This window comes from Rhamphochromis longiceps, linkage group LG15 (genome assembly GCF_057381845.1).
Source record: "Rhamphochromis longiceps isolate RC_006_pf linkage group LG15, R_longiceps_female_GT1.1, whole genome shotgun sequence".
Lineage (NCBI taxonomy): Eukaryota > Metazoa > Chordata > Actinopteri > Cichliformes > Cichlidae > Rhamphochromis > Rhamphochromis longiceps.
In genome coordinates this window covers 11,122,866-11,147,255 of record NC_140571.1, presented here as the reverse complement: position 1 = coordinate 11,147,255, position 24,390 = coordinate 11,122,866, and the positions used below count along the sequence as shown (strand labels likewise).

The following is a 24,390-nucleotide window of genomic DNA, read 5'->3' as shown; positions in this document are numbered from 1 at the left end:
AAAGGGACCATCAAGGACATCAAAAAGGTTTACACGCTATCACAATACACGTGCACAGAACCAGAAAAACCAAAATAAAAACAAATGGAATTATGCAGGATTGATTTGTTTCCTTTGACAAGCAGAGTAGTAGCAGCAGTAGATTTGTAAGCAATAATACAAGAGAGGAAACTGTGCAACTATCTCAATTCATTTCTTCAATGCGTTAGAAGAAACAAACACTATTTAGAGCCTCAGCTCTATCACTGACACCGATTAAGGTGACGTCTGCTCTTCCGTCTGACGTAAACCAAAACAAAGAACTAATTTCTTCTGGGAGACTTAAGGGAGGTGGGCGAGAGAGAACACAACCAGGGTGACATACTCATACTGGAACGCAACATTCATTTGAGGCCTAAAATATAAGCAGTTAGCAACCCAGCATAAACTGAGAAGTGCTGGGAGGTCTTTAGACAACATAACATATCCTTGAATTATTAGAGGATATTAACTTGTTAAACAATTACACTCAGAAGTGAAATTATTTTTAATTTATTTAATAAGATCCACAAATTCAAATCTGATAGCTTCCTTTAATATATTTGGGGATTTGAATCTGCCTTGTTAGGACAGTGTTTGTGTGTTCATACCTCCTGGGTGCGACTACTCTCTCCAGACTCCGTTAGCAGTTTGATCGGTGTGGATCGTTGAGATACAGTCCCCTCATCCTCACGGTCCTCCTCGGAGTCATCCTCTGATGTGCTAGATATGGCCTCCTCACTCGGGGGAGGAGGTGCGCTAGCTGCAGTCTTCCTCTGGAGAATCGTCTCCTCTTTACTGCTCTTGCTGTTGCCAAGATCCACACGCATGCACACAGATCAACGTATGTACAGTATAAACACATACAACTATCGTTCATGTATTGTACATTTTACAGTTTAGTCAAGCAGCAGAATCCCGATTATTTTTATCATGTCTAATGAGTCATCAGATCAGAAATGGCACCATGTTCTTCCACAACATCTCCCAGCAGAAATGTGACTAAACATGTAACTGAAACAGACTTCATGGTTCCCAAAGGCTGTATGAGTTTGAGCCCATGATCTCTGTATACAGAGGATTCTGCAAATGTTATCCCTGACCGCAATATTAGGAGGAGAACCTTGCAAAACAAGCAAGAAAAAGCAGATATGAAGGATAAGAGTAATGAAACACAATTCTTATTCTCAGAAAAATGGCAACAGGTACACAGAGCAGCTTTTGGGGATGTAGATTAGCTTGTACAGGGAAAGCTATCTGAAGCACAGAACACAAATGGACTTCAATTGTATGCTTAAACATGTAGATTCTAATTTCTATTTCTACAGCAAATCAAAAATAAGCATTTCATATGTAAGGGTCTTGCTAATGTAGGGACAATGAAAAGCACATGAGGAATTGCATTATCCTATTTTTTCCTGTGTGCATACATATTTATTTGGAAAATATATTAACATATAAATGTTTTTTGAAACCAAAAAATAGGGGAAAAGTTTAACATTGCTTGTGGTTAAACAAAGCTGTGTGCATGAGGGCACAGTGACATCGGGCTGATTTATTTTTCATGTAATAAATAAAAAGCTACAACACAAAGGTTGATGTGTACATGGTAGTACTACACTCACCCCAGCACTGATTTTCCCGTTTCCTCTGGCTTGCGCACTGTGAACGGGTTTGGATCCGCTCCCACTGTTTTGGGCATAAATTCCCTTTATGATCAGAAAATAGCTATTAGTCGACATCCTGCATAACAACAACAGCTAATAAATTCAGAACACACTGTTTATCAGAGACATGTTTCACTACCAAAATCATTGCTTTTGTATGTGTATATCCACCTTGCAGAGTTGGTCATGGCAATGCAGAACGTGTCATCAAAGGAGGTAAGTTCATACGGTTTGAAGAATTCCGTGTAAATGTCAATACTCTCGTCCAACTGGTTCATTCTCTTCACTTTGACCTTATTCATATTTTCCTCACAGGGAACTGCATCCAAACAGGAACAGAAATAATATTAATATTTATAACAATTACAACTGCTACACCCACACACTTTCAACACAAAAATACACTATATCGCCAAAAGGATTTGCTCATTTGCCATCATACGCCTGTGAATTGAATAACATCCTATTCTTAATCCACAGGGTTTAATATGATATGACATCAGCCCACCCTTCTTCCACAAGGTTTTGGAGTGTGTTTATGGGAATTTTTTGCCATTCTTCCAGAAGCACATTAGTGGGGTCAAACACTAGTGTTGGATTAGAAGGCTTGGCTCGGATTCTCCACTCTAATTTATTCCAAAGGTGTTCTATTGGGTTTAGGCGAGACACCTCGAGTTCTTCAACACCTATCTTGCTAGTCAGTGTTTTAATCGACCTTGCTTTGTACTGTGATACACAGCTATCTTTGAACAGGAAGGGGTCATCCCCAAACTGTTCTCACAAAGTTGAGAGCATCAAATTTTCCAAAATGTCTTGGTTTGAAGCATTAAGAGTTTCCTTTCACTGGAACTAAGGGACTGAGCCCAATTCCTAAAAAACACAACCCCACATCATAATCCCCCCTCCATCAAAATTTTAACTTTGCACAAGGGAGTCACGCAGATCACGTTCTTGTGGCAACCACCAAACCCAGACTCCTCCATCAGATTAAAGAAGATTCATCACCCCAACGAACTTGGGACTTTCTGCACACATTATCATATTACCACTGGAATTCGACAAGCTCATGAGACCAACCCATTCTTTCACAAGCATTTGTAGAAGCAGAATGCATGCCTAGGTGCTTGATTTTTACACCTGTGGCTAGGGTTGTGCGATATGACCAAAATTTCATATCCTGATATAAGATATCTATCGTCCCGATAACGATATAAATCACAAAAATTTAACATTTTCTGTAAATTCTGTGAATCTCGGGCAGCTCGACTTGCGTGAAGCGTTTCCAGCTGCGCGTCATGTACCTGGGTCGAGTGTTTTAACTGATGTGTGAAACAATATATTTTTAGACATAAGTTGTAACGGCCGCCGTTTTCCTTGTATTTATTACACAGCGTGCTGTGGGGAAAAACCTGCTCTAACGTTTGAGTCTAAGGTTTATTTTTTAGCACCTGACGGCTCTTTTTTGCTTCTCATCCGTAAATACTCTGCATAGTGTGATTCAGTTTATTTTGAAAAGTCTCAACAGGATCTTGAGCTTTATTGTGAAAGGTTTATGTGGAAAACAAACAAGCGGACACGCAATGGTTTTATCGTCGTAGTTGCTAACGACAACGCATAAATACAGACACTTGTCCGTCCGTAGTGCGGTTATATAAAATATAAGAGAAAGAGAGAACTTTAAGAAATTAATATGGCGACTACAGTGACCATCAAAACGATGAAAAAATATTGCAGTAAACAGTTTATTTTGCGACACCACGAAACAAAATGAAACGATAGACATTTTTATATCGTCATCCGATATATATCGTTGTATCGAACAGCCCTACCTGTGGCCATGAAAGTGTTTGGAAGACCTGATCTCAATGATTTGGCAATATAGTGTATATTTAAACAAGTCAGTTACAACATCAGTATAAGGTTTGTTGAATCCCTAGATTGGTCTGCAGAGTTATTTTGCATTTATTTTTTACCAACAATAATTGCAACCAAATACACAGTTCCTGCTAGGCTAAGGAATATGGTAAGCAATGACAGACAAAGCCATTGATGGTTGGTCGTTCAAATCAGTTTCATAAATAGTTCTGTTTCTTACAATTAAAACCATTAAATTCATTGACAATACCTTCATCATAGGGGACAGGAAGGTAGGACAGGACTCCCTCTGACCACCAGAGTGTATAGCTACAAACAAATAAAATACACAGCATTAAAATATTAAAACTTTTGAGAAGGTGAACGCAACCTAAAGTCTGAATTAGTCTCTTCTGGGACTTAACCTACATTTGGAAAATTGGCCTGTCTGGACCACCTAGACTTTTATTCAATGTGAGCAATTTGAGCGAACGCTCTTATGATGATCTGGTTTAGCGTGCGATTTGCTTCTTACTCCTCTTTGAGAGGAAAAGCGCAAAGTGTGGAAGCTGAATTGAATTTAGCTGCAGCCATGCTAATTTCTTGGAATAATGACTGAGCTACTTTGGCCCATTGTGGCTACACAAATTCGTGGCCTGAAAAAGAAAATTGGGTCTGCTTTTACGTAAGCATGAAGACAGTATGAAGCAACCAAAGTGAATACACTCTCACACTTACGCGCATAAATAACAAGCACAAAATCACTCTGGGTCAAAACATGAAGTGAATTGCAGTCATTACTGGATCATGACTAGGACAGACCAATTGATAAACTGACATTGTGAAATTTGTAGGACATCAGCTTGAACAGACAACACCTGCATGAACAAACAACAGGTGATAGAGACATGTGTCATACGGACATGCTTATGTACTGCATGGTGGTTCTAAGAAGACACAAAATAAACAATCAACCACATAAACAGAAATACAAGGAAAAAAGATTATTGATATTTTCTTAGTATGTAGCCCTGTCTTATCATATATTCAATTATATTTAACAATATCTCACATAAAAGGATTTCAGATTTCACCGAAGCGATCGTAGACTCCCCAATAAAACGCATAACCTAACATTACCTCGAGACAAACTGACAGCAACGACTGTTATATTCTATCTTAAAGATCAGATTTGATCTTACAATAGAAATTATATCATATCCAGATACTACAGACATCAGTGCCAGTGTTAAATTACCACTAGGATAATTACAAGGAGAGTAATTACTGTGTTAAGACTGTTCTCCATGAGATCAGTGAGCATGGTCGTGGAGCAGCCAGATCCTCACATCTCAAAATATGCATTAAAAAATGGCAACGTATTTAAAATCTAATGGATATTTTGTCCACACACACACACACACACACACACACACACACACACACACACACACACACACACACACACACACACACACACACACAGTTTCTTCAAGTCATTGATAGGATAAGCAATAAAACAGCTTTCAATGTCTTTCTCTGTGCTGTTTATGAGTATTTATATCAAACTGATCACCCTCTTAGGATTATCTTACAGCATATATACATTTTCCTCTTTGTAGGGGTTTTGGATTTCTGAATTTTGAGCATACCTCATTTAATGTTTGGGTTGCATCTCTTATAGGTTATTTCTCATAAGAAAGTACTGTGTAAGAGCTTCACAGGTGAAAGCTACAAAAATAAATAAATACAATTGGTCACTTTTTTGACAGTCAAAGTCTGAAGTCTGAAGCAACTACAATCTAATAGTAAAGTGTGTAGTTGCAAAACTCTGTGTTGTTTTTTCTCACTTTGCACTGATTTTTGCACATATGCTGTGGAAACATTAAAAATTTGTTCTTAATTTGCCTGTGTTTCCTCTGGATCTCCTTCCCTAAGTTTAGCATTCCTGTACTTTCAGAACCCACGCATAAGATACCAATTTGCACATAGACACAGGTATAAAAGCATAAAGCTCAACCCAGTAGGAAACATATAGCTGCATATAATTAAACTTTCAGGATCAAATTTTTGAAAATCTTGTCCAGCTCAAGAAAAAGCTGGACGTTTTGCACACTTGGATGTGCAAAAAGTGTGCAATCCCAATCCTATAAAAATCCACCAACATTTAAATGAACAACTTCAATATTGAAGACAGAGAAATAAAGTCTGTGTTCATGCAAAGCAAGCACAGTAATCTTTTGGTTGGTGTATTTAGGGTTATCTGTTACCTCCGTCTGTCTTGGGGGATGGCCATGGTGCTTGTATGATGCAGATAGAAGTCTGTGGGAAGCTCCCAAAGGTGTGGCTTAAACTCTGATGGCTGGTAAACTTGGAGGAACAAGTTGATTGCATCTTGTCTGTCAGCATCTGAAAGAGAGAGATGGAAACACGAATAGCTAAAAAAAACAAAAAAACCCAAAAACTGTAAAACAAACTGTAAAGGTTATGATGATATAACTGGTTCATCAAGAGACGTGATTATACACGATCTGAACTCTCTTAGGCAAACTTTCCTGTCATTTCTTTAAGTAGTCTTCAGAAATATTTATCCAGGGTTCTTGAAAGACATTCAAAGCTCCTCTCTTGCCAGAAGAGTTGCCAGTCATTTCCAATCCAGTTCTTGGGTAATTTGACATAGCTGAGCCTTTTCTTCCAATTTCTCTTACCTAGAAATAGCTTCTTGACAGCCAAACTTCCATAAAGACCGTTTCTGATGACATTTCAGTGAACAGTAGATAGACAGACTGAACTCATCCTCAACTGGTCTAGGTAGCCATTGGTTGCTTTTTCAAAATGACTGAAAAAGCAGCCAATGGCAAAAGATAAACCTTGAAAGTCTTCGAAGCCTGGAAAACTACTGATGTAGATGACTTAAAAAAATATACTGCTTGAAAAAAAAAGTCTTGAAGTTACTAATGCCCAGAGATGCTCAGGAAGAGGAAAGCCAAATAATGTGCATACTTTAAATTGAATCTTTTTAATCATGTACCATTTTATATATTTAAACTTTTGAGTTTTGTGTCAACAGTGCCTTGTTTAAAAAAAAACAAAAGAACAAGAAAAAAATGTTAGTTTATAAATTACTGTGGTTCCTAATGCAGGAGAGTACAGTTCAAAAGTGAATGTGAAGCAAACTTAAGCCTCCTTTACCATGATGGCAAACTACACCAGCTCTTCACTGTGAGCAGCATTGAAAAGATTTAAGTTAATGAATCAACATCTAAGTAACGCTGACTTGTACATACATCATAGCAGTAAAAACTCTTGTAACAACTGCACTACAGCATTTTGGCTATGAGTGTGTGCTTAGATAATCTCTGTGAGCGTTTGTGTGCTCAGCATGTGGCACGTGCTTTGTACATTTGTCTGGTTTAGTGCCATTTAATTCACCCTCCCTAACTACAGCACGAAGCCACGTGCATGCTGCCCCAACAGTCACGTTAGGTAATTAGAAACTAAACTGGGTTTTATTACAGCCCACCACCAAGACTGTTCTCCAATTATGTTTTTTTCTCTGAGATTTATCTCGTGTATCACACATGATACGAGTTACTGGTGATCTTTGAAAATAATATACACGTGCAACCATTATGAATGAAAGGAAGGAGGAATATAATTTGACATCATGTCTGTTAATTGTCTTAATAAGCATATGAGGTCACACTGCATCTACCAATTAAAAGGCTGCACAGGATATGGAAGCTTACACTACATGGTTCTGTGTATAAAATTGATCTGTGATTCAAGGGGAAGCTGTTACAGTGCTTGACTATGATATAAAATTATATGTCATTTACCTCATAGGAAGTAGCATTTTATAATTTTATTCTACTGTATTTATTTTAATTCCCCATATACATAATAAAAATATATACAACATACATATGCACATATGAGTGCCATTAATAGGAGAACTTATTATGGAAGGATTATGGTTTTAACATTTACCGGGTGTTCTTTTTTTAGAAATTACTGAGCAACACAAGGGTGGAATTACCCTTTTCCAATTTTGCAGAAACTAGTCTAAAAGGGCATGGAAAACATGACCACGGAAAACATGACCACGGGAAAATCTGTGAAAATGGTTGTGCCCTTGTAAAGGGTCAAGTTGACAGAACAAACCAGCCAGTGCTCAGACTACAAAGCATTTAGGCTAATTTGTCCTTATATAGTCTTCTTAAGTGGCAACAAGTAGTTAATCATATTACCTGATTCAGGTCATGGGATTGTTCAATTTGCAGTTCATGAATCCCGTTCGAGTGTGATGGTCTCTGGCTGTCTGTGCTGCTGGATTATATGGGCTTCTTTTTAAAAATTCTTAATACACGCTACTCTCAGCAACAAACTACTGATTGAATTTCTCAAAACTAAATCAAGAGCAAAGCACCACAAACAAGGTCGATGTTGTAGGTCAAGTAGTGCAGGTCTGTTAATCAAGGTTTAAGACACAGTACACAGTCTTCTTCTTCACTCCTGGAACACTCGCTGGTGTACTGTGAAAACACCTTTGTAAACCCATTAAGATTTCTAGATACACTGATTGTAACCACGCACTAGGGTGTCATTTAAAATGATTAAAAATCTAAATTGCGGACATTGCAAAGCCACTTTTATCAGTAACTGCTGGGTAATTATGTCATGTCTACAAATTGGCTGCAATCAAAAAAATATCTGCAATTAACAATATTAAAAATCTCATCTGCAGTCATGCGCAGAAAAAAGGGGTTTAGCAAAGGTAAATGTGAAGTAACTGCCTTTTTTTTTCCTGAGGAATTTTGACCCACCTCTCTTTACCATGTTCCCACAGTTCATTGAGCTTTGCAGGCATTTATTTGTGTGCAGGTCTCTCAAGGTCTTGTCCCAGCATTTCAGCAGCGCTGATGTTCTGGACTGACACCTTGTTGCTGCAGTCTTTTAGCTACTGAATTGTATATTTGAAGCTGATCATTATCCTGTTGCATGTCCCAATTTTAGCCAAGCTTTAGCTGTCAGACAGATGTCCTCATATATGACTCTAGAATAGCTTAGTATGCAAAGGAGTTCATGTTTGGCTCAATGACTGTAAGGTGCCTCGGTCCTGCTGCTGCAAAACAGACCCAAATCTTCTCGCATCCACCATTGTGCTGACAGTTGGTATGAGGTGTTTGGGGCGACCGTGGCTCAGGGGGTTGGGAATTGCATCTGTAACCGGAGGGTCGCCGGTTCGATCCCTGGGCTCTCTGTCCTAGTCGTTGTGTCCTTGGGCAAGACACTTTACCCTACTTGCCTACTGGTGTTGGCCAGAGGGGCCGATGGCGCGATATGGCAGCCTCGCTTCTGTCAGTCTGCCCCAGGGCAGCTGTGGCTACAAACGGTAGCTTGCTTCCACCAGTGTATGAATGTGAGAGTGAATGAATAGTGGTATTGTAAAGCGCTTTGGGTGCCTTGAAAAGCGCTATATAAATCCAATCCATTATTATTATTATTATTATTATTTAGATTTTGCCAAACATGGCATTATGGTCTCGTCTGTCCAAAACACATTGTTCCAAAAGTCTTGTGATTGGTGCAGATGCAACTTTGCAAACATAAGCCATTTTTGTTTTTTAGAGAAACAATACTTTTCCCCGACAACCCTTTCAAACAAGCCATGCCTGTTCATTTTCTTTTGAATTGAGATGTCATGAACTTTGATATTTAACATGCTAACATATGGCTTTACAGTCACCAATTCTTTGACTTGGTGCAGTTTCTCTGAGTCACACAGTCGCACAGTCTGGCTTAAAAGTGAATTTGTTAAGTTGTCTGCTGGGAAGATTGGCAACTATCTTGAGTGATTTTCACTTGTGACCAAACTTTCTCACAAAACGTTTTGTGAGCCGATTCACATTTGTCCTATGTTCTGTTCAAGTAAAGGCAGAAATGTTTGCTTATATGTAATTATAGAGTGTCGTTTTCTTCATACTTCACATGAGTGTAAACTATACATGCATGCACAGGTTGAGCCCATTTCTATGGAAACCTTGAACATAACTAAGGGTAGATTCTGTTTAATACGGAGCATAGCTGAGGATAGAAGGAACTAGCGTAGAACACACCTGAGAAAGCATTGCTGTAGTACCGTGACAGCGTTTGCATGATATCTTTGGAGTGCTGTGTCCAGGGTGCAATCTTGCGGTAAGTCTTGACCCTGTGCACGAGCTGAGAGCCCCCGTACTGCAGTGACAGAGTGTCTCCATGGTCTTCATACAACTCCTCAAACAACCTGAACAGCACAAAAGAAAAAATGTCATCAATTCGCAAGGGCAAATAAAACTGTGATTCATTTATTATTTTGGTGATGTGGACTTTTGGAGGATTATTTTTTGGGAAAAAAAAGGTGTTAAAAAAAAAAGTAATTAAAAATACCTCAACTGATTGGGTCTGTATTTTGTGCTTGTTTCTTTGTATGTGTGCAACAGTGATTAACTACTAGAGAGTTATGAGTCATATTAAGTGGTGTTAATGTGCTGTTCTAACAGCTTTCACGTTGCTTGTAAGAACGCTTCAGTTCAAGCATGTGACAGATTCTTGTTCTCCTTGATGCACTGACTGTAGCTCATGCTGTGTTCAGATGGAAAAAACTGAGCTTTAAGTGGCAGTTTCAAGTAAAAGTAGACAGAGACACACACTACTGACTAATGTTTGCGAATACTGAATTTAGAGCAGCAAACTTTGGAATAAAAGGTTGGAATAACTGCGTCTGCCAAAAGGATTCCAAATAAATGAAAAAGATAAAGTTTAGCATGGATTAGATTTTCAGGCAATTATATGAACTTTACCTCACGCAGTCAGTATCAAACTGGAGCTTGGGCTTGTCAATCATTCCCAGTGCGTAAAGCTGATAAGCCAGAGCGCACTTGCCCACCATGAACTGGGCAGTATTGGTCCGGTCAAGACAATCCACACAGTTGGTCCGCAACACACCAGTCTACACATCAAGCAACAAGAGGAAAACAGCTGACTTTATAAACTACAGCCTATTAACTCAGTAGTAGTAATCATTATGATGATGACAAACAGGCAAGCCTTTTTAAAAAAAGACTAAATTTTTACAATTGTGTGCAAAAAGCTGCAAAAGACCTACCTGCAGTCGCCCAGTGGATGTTATTTGTCCACCTACATCTCCCCACCTGTAAAAATGTTACTTAATTTACTGAAGTCAATAAACAAACGGAAACAAACCGAACACATACATCACAATACTATTCTTCTGCAAGAACATTTTCTAATTTATTCCGGCTTCAGTATGATGAAACTGCGATGATAACTGTCATCACAGTGACTGTCACCATTACGAGAATGAACATAATGGAATGGGTGCAGACACAGCAAATGCACCCCCATCAGGAGTGCAAGTACAGAAGAAAATGTTCAGCAGACAAATTCTAATACCCAGAGATGAAAAGTGGAACTCATGTTCACATTTACACTGCTGTAGTACTTTCTGTGCAAAACCAAGCAAAGTTATACTGACCCCTAGGAAAAAAAAGTTACAGTATGTTTAAAATTTAGAAAAAAAGAGATTAATTCTTGGTTATTTTGTTAACGTGAAGTCAGAAAGAGGCAAACAACCAGAGTGCTAGTTTTTTTTTTGTTACATGAATGTTAATAAACAGGACACCAATTTACTGATTAGTGAACTTGTTAGTAGGTACATATTGTGTTACTTGGGGCCAAGCTGAACCATCCAGTAGCTGGCCGTTGCTTTACACTTCACTGTGTAGACCTTGCTAGTACCAGTTTAGACCCTCTTTTGCTTTCAGAACTGCCTTAATTCTTCATGGTTTCATAGATTCAACAGGGTCATGGAAACATTCCTCAGAGATTTTGGTCAATATTGACACGATAGCATCACATTGCTGCAGATCTGTCTGCGGCATATCCATGATGCAAATCTCCCACCACCAGTGTTGGGAAGGTTACTTTTAAAATGTATTCCACTACAGATTACAGAATACAAGCCCCAAAATGTAACGTATGAGAGTAACGTATTCTGAATACAATGGATTACTTTATATATTATCAAGCTTTTTACAACTACATGAATGTACTATTGCTGTGTGATTTATTACTATTACTGAAGGCTACACGCCATACCAGTACCAACTAGATTTTTAAATCTTAATATAAAATGAGTAACCGTAGGGCGGACATTAGGTAAGGCTGCACTTTTTGCAGCGAAAACTATTCGGCGTGTATATAAAGCAGGTCTGTGTCTCCGAACCGTAGTAAATGGACCTCTGGCTAATACGTCGGGTTCCGCGTCAGGCTCGTAACCGATAACTAGTTTTACTTTGTTGTCTGGGTCAACTCTGCTAACGAGAGACAGAGAGAGGCGTTGAAAGGCTGCTCCAACAGAACGTCTTGTTTTGGAGGAAAACACGAACACAGTGTACAGTCGAGTCTTAATAGCTTACTTACAACTGGGCTACACTGCCCATGAGGCTACATTCTTTAGGGTTATGCCTGTAGCACTCTGCCTATTGCCTTCATATTAAATAATTTTTTGAACAATAATTAAAAAAACATATTTTGTCACGTCATTATGTGGGCTGCAAGCTTCCTTTTGTCCACTTAAAATATGTTTACAGAACTATTTTTGCATTTGTTGCAATTTCAGCTGTCCTCTTGGCCAGAATACTCTTAAAAGAGACATTTTTTAAAGCAAACAAGAATTTTTTTTAACTCCATAAATAAAGGACACATAAAAGTCACTGCCAAAAAGTGATTGCGGCTTCTACCTTCTTACAGGAATGTTGTTTGTTGGTCAAGATGACTGGATATAATTCATGAGGGATATATTTGACATATGTTTCACATATCGTAGATCAACAAGTTATTTATAGCAGTTTAAATACAACCAATCAGTTTTTGGCAAATGCCAGAAATCAGTTTTTGGCAGACAATCACTTTTTGGCACAAAACCGGCCATGCGTGGAATTACCAAAAATAGAGAGGGGACAGCCTAACATATGAAACAGGAAAAGACTGCAGTGTAATCCCTTTATTTTAACAAAGTAACTGTATTTTCCTTATTCCATTTAAATTCTCTACCACTCTCATTCAACACTTTCTTTTTAAAAGGGAAAAACAGCAAATAAAGAAAATCACCCTTTGACGAAAGGCAGACTAAATTGTACAAAAGCAAGCAGAAATCAATCAATGCAAAGAAACCCCAGTAATTCTGAATTTCTCCTTGTGAGCTGTGGATATTTAAGAGGAAGTTTTAAAACACATTTTATCATCTCTGAATAAACTCCGTGACCCACTTTAAAATCAATCAGCAGGTGTAGCTAAAGTATGCATCAAAGTACAAAGTCTGAATGCAGCGAGATGGAAACTTCAGACAAACGTGTAAATGATCAGAACAAGGCAGCGTTATCAAGACTTTGTAAATATCTTCATTATCCATGACCCAATTCCTGCATGTGATGAATGCTACAGGTGTCATACCTGATTGCACAAACAAACAAAACACCTACCAGTGTATGTGTGTGCGTGCATGTGTGTAGTTGGGAGCATGTGGCTGAGCGTATGAGTCCTTAAAGCAAAGAAAGTGTGATAGCTTATGTAATGCAAAAGAAAGGGTAATAAATATGTGCTCTGGCATGGTCGTTGTGTTATGTAACAGAATGCTAATGCTGAGTAAAAGCGATTAAATCATCCAGACAGTAGAAGAGCCAGGCACTATGTACATGGATGGCAATCTACTCAGCTCATTAGCAGAAATTTCAATGTAATACAACTGCCATCAGGCATAATTTCCATTAAGAATTCATATGTGGAAAGTTTCAAAATCAAGCAAGTGTCGATAAGTGTGATCATGAATATGGAAAATGACAAAACCTTAAATTTACAAAATTTGTGGAAAACATCCGATATATAAATCTAAAAAAAGACACTATTGTGGTTTAGTTTTCTGTAACCCGGTCATATTCAGATTCATTAAGCAGCTTCCATTTTACTTATTAGTTTGCTTCAAATAAAACTGAAACAGTAACAGATGTGTTTGTTTTACACATGGGGCTGACTGAAAGTTTTAATTCTTGTCCAGCAGTGTGTGTTTCGGCCTTCTCTGTTTTAAAGGGGCAGAAAAAGAAGCAATCGAATAGGATTTAAAAAAAAAAAAAAGAAAAAGTCTCACCTTTCATCTGGTCTGAGAGTGTGACAGTAGAAGTCAGAGCGATTAATGAAGAAACCCGTTCGCTTGACCACGTTCTCTGCTATCATACTCAGACGGTCGAGAACATTGCACAACTTGCTGGGACAGAAAGAGAAAGATTGGAAATGTCATTTTAACTCGCTGAAGAATAAATCATTTTAAAAAATGGATGTGCCTGTAGAAGCTCATTCATCAAATTTTATATCCAAGTCCCTAGACTTTAACATCTCTATTCTTTGCTCCCAAAAGGGCTCAGGTTAAAATGTCAAGATCTCATATGAGTGTATCAGAAACAATGAGAAGGTCTGGAAATGAATAATGTCAGTATTTTAATCCAGAGAAGTTTCAGAGTATCCCAGATAGCTGCTTTGAGCTCTCTTTAACACGTCTGTCCGGACCTTCCCAAAATTCCTCAACAACAATGTGAGAGGAATTTCAAGCAGTTCTAAGAGAATTATAAAGTCACATAGAAAATGTTTACTTCAAGTTATTGCTGCTAAATATTGGTTATACAAGCTACTAAAGCCCAGGATGTACTTAGTTTTTCACAGTGACTCTGATTTTCCTGATATACCACTTTCACAGGAATGAGGTGGACATGGGGGTCACAGTGATTTTGTTATTTGAGTGCTTACAGGCATACAAACTTGTCCAAAGGTTCAATTTTCTCTTTATGTAATGTGCTTACGTCACACCATGATATTTTTCCCCTCTTTCAAAGTGAGCTTCTTATTTTGATGGTAAAAACACAATAAACCTGCACCTTAAAGATATTCTGTGCACTAGTATTTGTCAATACCTCTTGGTGTATCGGGCCATGTCCCAAGCGATATAGTCTATGCAATGGGAGGGAGGGAGGAACTGATTCAAGTTGACCACAGCACGGAACAGCTCCTCACTCAGAATCTTCTCGTGTTTCCTTTTTTCACGCTTCTGTAGCACAACAAAGAGATGTACACATGTATGTGTGATTCTATCAAACGTCAACTTAAGTGTTACATTATGGGGAGCTTGATGTACAGTCACAATAGTATCTGAGTTCTTTGAAAGGTTTCCATTAGGGCTGTAGTCAGACATGTAACAGATTCTGTGTTTTCCTTTGAAGTATTAATCAACATCCGTTCATGTCTTTTACACAGTGACCTCAGAGAACACAAAGCTGCAAGATGCAATTTACAGGTATCGAGCAGAGTAGAATATATGTAATAGAAACCACATGATGCAGGCCAAGGACATCCCAGCCTACTAAAATCAACCTAAAAATGAAAATTAAATGTGAAAAAACATTTTAATTAAACAAAAACAAAAACACGACTTTCACAAGGAAAATAAATAATCAGAAAAAAAAGGGGGTTATGTTTTGTGTGTAAAAAATTAAAACGAGCGGTCCACACACGCACACGGGTACTTAAATATAAATATAGGATATACCTCTGGCACTAATTGGTATCAATTTGAAAGTCCTAAATTGCTTTGTTCACGAATGATCCCATTCACAAACTTGGGTGTCCACGTCGCCTGACCTCTCACCTGCCTGGCGGGGTGATGATACCCCATGAGCCTTTTATGGCTGAGGGGCAAAAAAAACAGTAAAACATTTAGAAATTTTGTCCAAAGTAATATTTAAAACATCTTTCTCCTGCCTTTTACTTCAGTTATGCCTGCACAAACTTACAAAACTTTGTGGCCTTAAGAACTGTTGGTCAACATCTAGCAACCAACCAGATTGGTTTCCAAGCTCACTAAGAAAAAAAATGATGGGCAACAACATCAAACTGCAAAATACAGCAAATTTGATGGTGTAAAATTTAAAAGTACCTTTGGCGAGCAAACATGGTGCAACAATATTACAGTGATTATAAATCTTGCCTCTAATTTTGTCGTAATCAGTAAGTGAAAAAAAAAAAAAAAAAAACAGAAAAAAAAAATCGAAGGAATTATTCTTTGTCAACTAAAATGCATGAACTCATAATCCTTCTGTGTGATCTGCAGTCACACTATCCATTAAGCTATTTCCACATGAACTCCACTGTAGCTTTATGACTGATCACCCAGGGTGATAATCAGCTTGGACGCATCATTTAGCAGCTCACATCGCCATTCAAACATCCAGCAGTGGCACCACAGCAACCAGTCAAATTACCAGCACATTTCCTCGACCATTCAGCAGAGCGTGTCATACAGGCAGACACGTATACACGCTCGGTCACACTTTCTGAGCACAGATGAGATGCTACAAGTACAGTACACGTGAACAAACACTCAGAACAGCAGACTTGTATTGTTCACAGGTATAAACAAGCTTTAATAAAAGGCCACAATAATGTTGAGGTGCAAAAGTGCAGTCGCAGATCACGAATGATAACATAAAACAGTCACACATGCACACTGACGTATGGGAGTGGGCTTTTCAGTGACGTATTAGTGACGTTAATGAACACTGTAATAATATGGGTGTATATTTTACCACAATGGTTTAATGGGTTTCATGTTTTTCTGTAAGGTTACAATCCAAATTATATATCTAAGGGTACAGCGTACAAGGTATCCTGAACAAGTCATTCACATGCTTTACCATGTGTGCCTTTACGCCTCCTTTCTTACATGCTGGGATGCATGCATTAGCCCTTGCCAAAATGATGCACATATAAAAGAGTTTGAAGGGCCAGCATGGCCCATGCCACCTCCATTAAGGGATAGATGGCAGTGGGTTTTATGGTTAAATGCCATTTCCTTCCTCTTTCTGTCTCTCTTGGATAATCTGGAGGGGGGTAATGTGTTAGCAGGGGATCCCCTGCTTTGCTCCCCGCAGTCTGCAAATTTCACATGGCTGTGGCTTGTGCACACCTCTGAGCTCTGTGATTCGTTCCTCATCTCACAGTTCCCCTTGTGAGTGACAACGTGAGCTGGAGACCCAATCTACGGAGTATATGGCCATGTGCCCAACATAAAGTAACTGTGATGCACACAAGGATACATCTGCAGCATGAAGCAAGATAAAGCATTTTACAATCTTCATAATTTATAATAAAACATAATAATCTTGCTTTTTTTTGCTTTTTTTTTTTAAACTGACAGCAGTTTAAATGAATTATGTTAATTTTTCAGCAGAATAATATGGAAGGCATAATGTGGTGAAAGCTAGGTGTGTCTTATCAAATGTGCTTGTGCGTGTTGGTATGCTTGTGTTTCCAGAACAATGCAGAAGCAGATCAATATTCAAGGCAGCTTTTCAACTGCTTGTAATCAGCAAGCACTCAGAAAGTCTCCTGTGACTAAACGGCTCCACAGCAACACCTAACGCACCAATATCAACAGAATGCTTGACAAATTACAGTCGTGCCCTGCACTATAATTTTAAATAGCTACCTCTTGAGTGATCACACAAGAAAGTTATATTTGATCTAAAGATATGCCTGATGCATATATAATCCTTAGCCATTTTTAACTCTTTCAGTTTTAATAAAAGTGCTGTACCGAGAGTATTGGCAGGGACTAGAAAGAGAGGCCACATTTCTCCCACGTTAGCTTCTCTTCATTGGCTTATCTAATTTAAAATCCTTCTCCTCACTTACAAGGTCTTCAATAACCAGGTGGCATTTTATCTTAAAGGCCTCCTAGTACCATATCACCACAATAGAGCACTTTGCTGTCAGACTGTGGGCTTGCTCATGGGGAGGGATTGTTAAGGTTTTCTCTGTATTATTTTAAGCTGTTTACCGTACAATATAACGTGCCTTGAATTGACTGTTTTTGTGAATTGGGCTTATGTAAATAAAACAGATTTTACTGACTTTATTGAACTGAAATTTGATATACAGAAAATAAAATGTAGATAAATTAGCAGAAGACAACATGAGCTGTGTATTTACGTATTTCCCTTTATTGCATTGTTTCTCTGAAAGCATTGTGTTGCAGATGTGCCCTAAAGTGCTAATTAACTGTAGCACTGGAAAAATTTAACCGTGAACTCTCTAGCCCTAGAATGGATTCACAGGTACATTCAAATCTGCTATTAATTTAATAACTAAGACGTTCGAAGTCTGCATACTTGCATAACTGTGTGGAGATGTGATTTTATTTATATCACAAGAATTTATGTAAATAGTAAATAGCTTGTAAGTGATTTTATTACTTAATGACTGTATTTTCGTGTCATTAAACACATTTTGGAATACTTATTTCAGCACCTCCCTACCTTGACCAAGTTGAGGATGATGATGGGTGAGCCAAACCGCTGTAGCATCTGGTCAAAATGGAGGCCAGCTACATAGGCGTATGGGTCAGCTTGGTCCACTGCAAAATTAGACAGAAAAAATATTTTAATGGTTAAATATTTAAGGGTCCTCACAAGAATATAACACAACTTTATTGACCTCAATATAAATTATTTTTCAAAACAATATTGCATATTGTCACAGCTGAGGTAAAAGTAGCAACAACACTGAGAGACCTACATCACCACCACCACCAAAGATCACTACAGTGGAACACTTGGTCTAGCTGCTATGAAAAAGAAGTTATCTGAGTCACTTGACTAAATGCTTAAATTCTTATCCATCACACATCACTATGATAGAGCCATCCGCTGTGTTGTGCCTGCATGACTGAGCATGCGTCAAGGCATGACATGACAAAGAGATCTGATAATAGAGATCTGATTAGGGCTGTGCGATATGAACAAAACACTCGACTTGCGTGAAGTGTTTCCAGCTGCGCGTCATGTACCTGGAGTCGAGTGTTTTAACAGATGCATGAAACTATACATTTTTAGACATAAGTTTTTAGCACCTGGCGGCTCTTTTTTACTTCTCATCCGTAAATAATCTGCTCTTTCACGTGACTCAGTTTATTTTGAAAAGTCTCAACAGGATCTTGAGCTTTATTGTGAAAGGTTTATGTGGAACATAAACAAGCGGACACGCGATGGTGTTACCGTCGTTGTTGCTAACCACAACGCATAAAAACAGGCGCTTGTCCGTCTGTAGTGTGGTTATATTAAATATAAGAAAAAGAGAGAACTTTAAGAAATTAATATAGCCACTACAGTGACCATCAAAACGATGAAAAAATATTACCGTAAACAGTTTATTTTGCAACACCGCGAAACAAACGATAGCGTAAAATGAAACAATGGACGTTTTTATATCGTCATCCGATGTATATCGTTATATTGAGCAGCCCTAGATCTGATGATAACTTTAAAATAATTTTACTAAGACGTATTCCTGATATAGAGAGCAATACCTCTATCGAACCCTGGCATTACATCATGGAGTAAATCCAGGATTTACAAGAAGGGATACAAACAATTTAGACCAAGCCTAATTCATGTGTTTTTAAAAATATTTCTGCTACATAAAGGGCTTAAGAAATGTATTAGATCAGCACCCAATGTTTGTTTTATGTCACAACCATAAATTAACAGTACTGGTAGTTACCAAAATCATCTTTAATGTTTGTAACTGTTAATACACCTTTGTGTGAAAGCTCTTTAATTGAAATTATACTTTTCATGTCAAAATTTAAATATTGTTGTTATCCATTAATTTCCAAATTAACTGGTTTACAATTAAAAAACAGAAAACAATAAAGCACATAATTATTTTTTTGATTAAAATGTAAAAGTACTTGATTGGATTTCACTCCAATGTTTATGTAGTCTTATTTGTAATAAAACAAGTATTCTTAACATTTTTTGTATCTATACTTTTCTTTTTGAATTTAAAACTTTTCCACGTGACTATTTTAACAGACGACCTTTAACACCGCACTGAACCTTTGCATTTTCATTTTTCTATTAAATGTTCCTTTTAAAAAGCACATTTACAGCTTCTACTTGCCACTAATGCTCAACCCCACACCTGCACACGTTGCCAAATTGGACTAGTGCGGCTGCCAGAAAGGAGACTTAAGAAAATAGGTCAGATCGTGCTGCAGTTCATCCCACAGAGCTGCTTGTGTGTCAGAACTGATAAATTAAATGTCACCTTTTTCAGCTTCTCCCCAAAACCATTTAATCGTCATGTTTTCCACTGCTCACACCTCAAAGGATGATAGTTTATGTAAAGCGCTTGTGCACCTTGGGAGGGGAGTTTGGATAATGACATTGGTGACTTTCCTTCAGCGGTCAACTAAGGTCATCTCCTAAAGGATTCAATTATGCAATAATGAGTCTTGACATATCAGAGATGGGGCAAGGAGAGATGCATTGTGTAATATAGACGCTCTCTACTCTGCATGCACTCAGTCCAGTATGTCTCTTAGCTACGTTGTTGACCTAGATTCAGCTACGACAATGGGCTTGGATATTTGTGATCCCTTTAAAATTTCAGCAGAAAAACAGAAAAAAATATCAACTGATTTCCACATAGGTCCTAAAAGTAAGTAAAAAGAACCCAACTAAACATATGTGACAAAAATGTCACATGTTGGTCATTTATTTATTAAGGAGATTGATCCAATACCCAAAAGTGCATTTTAAGCTCTTCAGACCACTTCAAGTATTCCAAGATTTGTTCTGTTTTTGATTAGAGCCAAGTCAATTTGATGCCCTAGGTAAAATTTAGATTATGGTCCAATCAATAAATGTGTGTATCAGCCTACCACAGAGAACATATTTGTTTTGACCAACATAAGTGACCTGGAGACGGACAGTTATTTAATATGAAAGGTTCCACAATAATAATAACCTATATTATTAAATAGAAACAAATAAAACTGATTTTTGAGTTTCATTTGTTGTACCATCAATGAAAGCAAGCTATACTGGCACACCAATAATTTATTTAAATATAATTTTTCTATAAACATTTATGCACCAGTGAAGATGTCTTTCTCTCCAGTCAACAACAAAGCAACATTTTCCTCGTATTAAACATGGGCTAATGTGAGCAGGACAGCTTTTTAGTTTCACCTAACTCAAAATTAGGAAGGCTCAGGAAGCACAAAGATGTGAAATGTACAAAAATAAAGTCCAGCTGGAACGAATAATGAATAATTTAGTGATTTTAATTTTAAAATTGATCTTAAAGTGTTTTTAATTATTAAAAATGAAATCCCCAGTAATAGTAGACCTATTGGGAACAGGATTAAAGACTCAACAAACTAAACTACTAGTTTGCGTCAACCACTTAATTAGATGGCATATTACTTCTCCTCAGTGGAGGCAAAAATATGATGGAGGGGAAAAAGTATGCCATGCACTGAGAAAACTGTTAACACACGTAAACAGGTCAAATGTTAAACTGATGGTGGAAGGGTTGGGGAAACATTTAGGAAATGTCAGATAAGGACCGTTTTGAAGGATCAAAGTGAAAGCAGGACGATGAGGGAAGATGACACACGGAGAGATCTTAGGAACATGCTCAGTGTCTATCTTTCACAGGTAAATGTCACCTGAGGATGAATTAAAGGGCAAACCAAACGAAAAAAAGATTACAATCTAATACAGGCATTGTACACATGCAAACACCAGTCTATTCCTGTGTGTACACCCCCACACACAGAGCTGTCCTCACCGTCAGTCTCGGTACCTAATCACCTCCCTCTGGCCACGGCTTTGTGTTTTTATCCTGCTTATAATGAAATAGGACGGATACAAAGCTGAAGCCAAAAGGGGCCATCCTGCCTTCACAGTCTTATTTTTTTTTTAATCTTTTGCCAATAGTTGAAAGGAATGGCCTCAGTATACTCTACATATATTCTCTTATTTTAATGTAGCTTTTCTTCGATGACTTATTTCTTCTGAAGTATCAAAAGACAAAAATAATACATATACAGTTCACCACATGTTACATATTTCAGCCTACAACAAAAGCTGCTGATGCTGAAGTGTAAAGAAGAAGTCTTACATCGAATTGGAGGTTTTGGCATCATGGTGGAAATGTCCTGGGACCAGTAGAGTGGGACGGAGCCTCGCACCTGGACATATGAGGAGTAACTCCCTGCTGTGAAAGACATAACTGAGGCATCATGGACGACCTGTTCAGTCTCTACCTCATTAGCCACATCCCCCTGAAAAAAAAACAAAATAAAACAAAAAATGAGAAAAGCAAAAAAGAAATGATAAACTTCGGCATGATTGGGAAACCCAAGAACATGTCTTTAGAGAACATAAAACAATTATTATAATACAATTATATAAATCTAAATTCTTTATGTAGTCTACAGGAGTGGTTCTTCAGGCTTGTTGAAGAACATTCAGAGCTATTCTTTGGGTGTTCGCTGTTTTTTGCTCTGTAAGGATGATCTCACATTACTTCAGTAACGTTAAGGTCCGGGCACTGGGACTATCCGTGATGTTTTTCTGCCCAGGTATGTTTTCACTGCATTAGCAGTGTGTTTGGGATCATTGTCATGCTAGAAAAATGAAGCCGTTGCCAATCAGATACTTTCCAGATGGTATTGCATGATGGATCCAAATAACATAGCACTTTTCTGTGTTCATAATTCCATCAATTTTGACATGATGACTATAATGCAGCACTAAAACCACCTCTCCTGTGTTTTATAGATGGCTGTAGACAGTCACTGCTATACTGAAGAATGGACAGAAAAACTTTGCATGAACTTCAGAAAGCTTGAAGAGCTTTTGCTCAAGATTAATGTAAAAATTACGATGCCATCGCCTTGTGAACCAATGAGGGGAGGCTCAAAGCTTTACACAGTGCTGTAGTTTATCATAAGATATCAAAGTGTTTCTTCACCTTTCACATGGCAAACATTTCAAAACTGAACGTACAACTTACGTGTATATATTATATAAACACTCCCACTGCACTTTATGTATGTATATGTACATATGAAAAAAATAATTTGAGTTTATTTCCTGTGTATAACAACCATTTTACCAGTAACAGAAATTACTGGTGTACAGTTTTTTGGGCTTTTTAAAAAATAAAATTATTTTTCATTTCTATTGCTATTTTTTTTATAATATAGCTCTAATTCACTTCCTTTTTCACTGACTCTTGTGCTGCTGTATCCCCACTGAATTTCCTCACTGTGGGATTAATAAAGTCTATGTCTATGTTCTTCATCTAACATTCTAATATAAGACTTCTAACATTCGGTCTGCAATTACCTTCCTCATTCTCAGTTTTCCTACTACAGTCATGTGAACAGTAAATACTAGAAATTGTTGGGGGATTTTTTGTTACATATCTGGGCAAGAAAACTCTTCATCTTCTTTACCTACAGAAAAAAAGGATATAACTGAACAACATCCCATCTCAAAGACACTCACTCCCATTCCAAAAAGAGAAAGTGTGTCCAATTAACCCCCTGTGATTAACCAGAGTCATCTCAATCTGTTTTGTGGCCCTGATGCCACCCTCTACTATCTGTTCCTCCGAGTTACCCTGGTAACTTCTGTACCTCACAGTTGGCTCCCCTTTTGAGGAAACGGGTGCCAGCAAATTTGCTGGAGCGCCTGGCAATCAGGGTGATGTGAACCGGTCGGCCGTAGATCAGAAGTTCTGTAGGTGGTCGGTAAAGGAAAAATAATAATAATACCAATATAGACCTAACAGCCTAACAATGACCTGTGGAAACAAACACATATTATTAGTAAAATGTAAAGAAAAATCCTTTTTAAAATTGTATTTCATTCATAGCAGTCATGCTTTGACATTAGCTCTTAATGATGACAGTTTCACTTGTAGTTAGAATATGAACCTGGGAAATATATTTATTTCCGATTCATCCCACCTCTACCAATATTAAGAAACCAATAAGAAACCTTACTTATAGCTCGTGATTGAACCATTCCACATCTTTTTTAGTGCATTTCTGTGTCTTCCCATCTGCTAAAAGGTTTTGCATATTTCCTATCTGGTGAGTCTCTTCTTGTTGCACCCAGTGGCCCTTTCATCCACTCAGAAAAGAGGACTGAATGCCAAACAATTTCCAGGAATTTGATAAACTCAAAACACCCACACACTGCCACAGCGGCAGCAGGCTGCCTAAAGAGGGAGACAACAGCAACAGGCCTGATTGCATATTAAGTTATTGCACTTCTGTGTTTATCTGCAGAAGACTCACAGAACGTGGCTAAAGACAAAAAACAAGATAAATCTGGTTTGAAAGTATTTGTATATTGAACATCCATTAACGTTATTAATATTGGCTGAACAAAAATAAGGAAAGATTGCTTAACGAGACACAATGGTGAATGACTAAAACTTGAAAACTGAACCTGAGGCTGACTTTTACTCCCATAAATCAGAGGTAATCAAGTGCAAAGTCCCTCTGCAGCAGTTACCCATGCATCAATAACACAAAAAATAAATGAATAAAAAGAAATCCAGGAGAATTTATTCATGGAGAGAAAATTTGCTGGTGTGTACTCAAAACTTAAAAGAAAATGATACTAAAGGACTGAAGCTCATAAACAAACCAAAAAAAAGAAAAGTATTCATAATTCATACAAAACACAGGCACGTCTCCAGAAAGAAGCACGTGTAACTCATCTGTTTAATATGCACAGTGTTGTTTCTCCCTGCAGATAACAGCCCGAGCACTTCTGAAAGTGCCCGTGTATGCATACCTGATACGCTCTGATATTTGCTTTGTTAAATTCCTAAAAACCAAATAATTGCTTGTGCAGTTCTGTGATGAATCACA

The 24,390-nt window shown here is 37.8% G+C and overlaps 1 protein-coding gene across 3 annotated transcripts in view; it reads right to left on the bottom strand.

Annotated features, from left to right (window-relative positions):
- Positions 1–24,390, bottom strand: part of fig4a (FIG4 phosphoinositide 5-phosphatase a) — a 57,486-nt gene that overhangs the window by 20,816 nt on the left and 12,280 nt on the right. For all 3 annotated transcript variants that reach the window (XM_085381926.1, XM_085381927.1, XM_085381928.1), the window contains exons 9-21: positions 23,143–23,243; positions 21,618–21,780; positions 17,963–18,060; positions 14,564–14,697; positions 13,747–13,863; positions 10,687–10,732; positions 10,382–10,530; positions 9,659–9,825; positions 5,810–5,948; positions 3,811–3,869; positions 1,857–2,004; positions 1,644–1,727; positions 630–825 (exon numbers count right to left, since the gene is read on the bottom strand). In XM_085381926.1, coding sequence (XP_085238052.1) covers positions 630–825; positions 1,644–1,727; positions 1,857–2,004; positions 3,811–3,869; positions 5,810–5,948; positions 9,659–9,825; positions 10,382–10,530; positions 10,687–10,732; positions 13,747–13,863; positions 14,564–14,697; positions 17,963–18,060; positions 21,618–21,780; positions 23,143–23,243 — 1,601 coding nt within the window. The remainder of the gene's footprint in view (positions 1–629; positions 826–1,643; positions 1,728–1,856; positions 2,005–3,810; positions 3,870–5,809; positions 5,949–9,658; positions 9,826–10,381; positions 10,531–10,686; positions 10,733–13,746; positions 13,864–14,563; positions 14,698–17,962; positions 18,061–21,617; positions 21,781–23,142; positions 23,244–24,390) is intronic.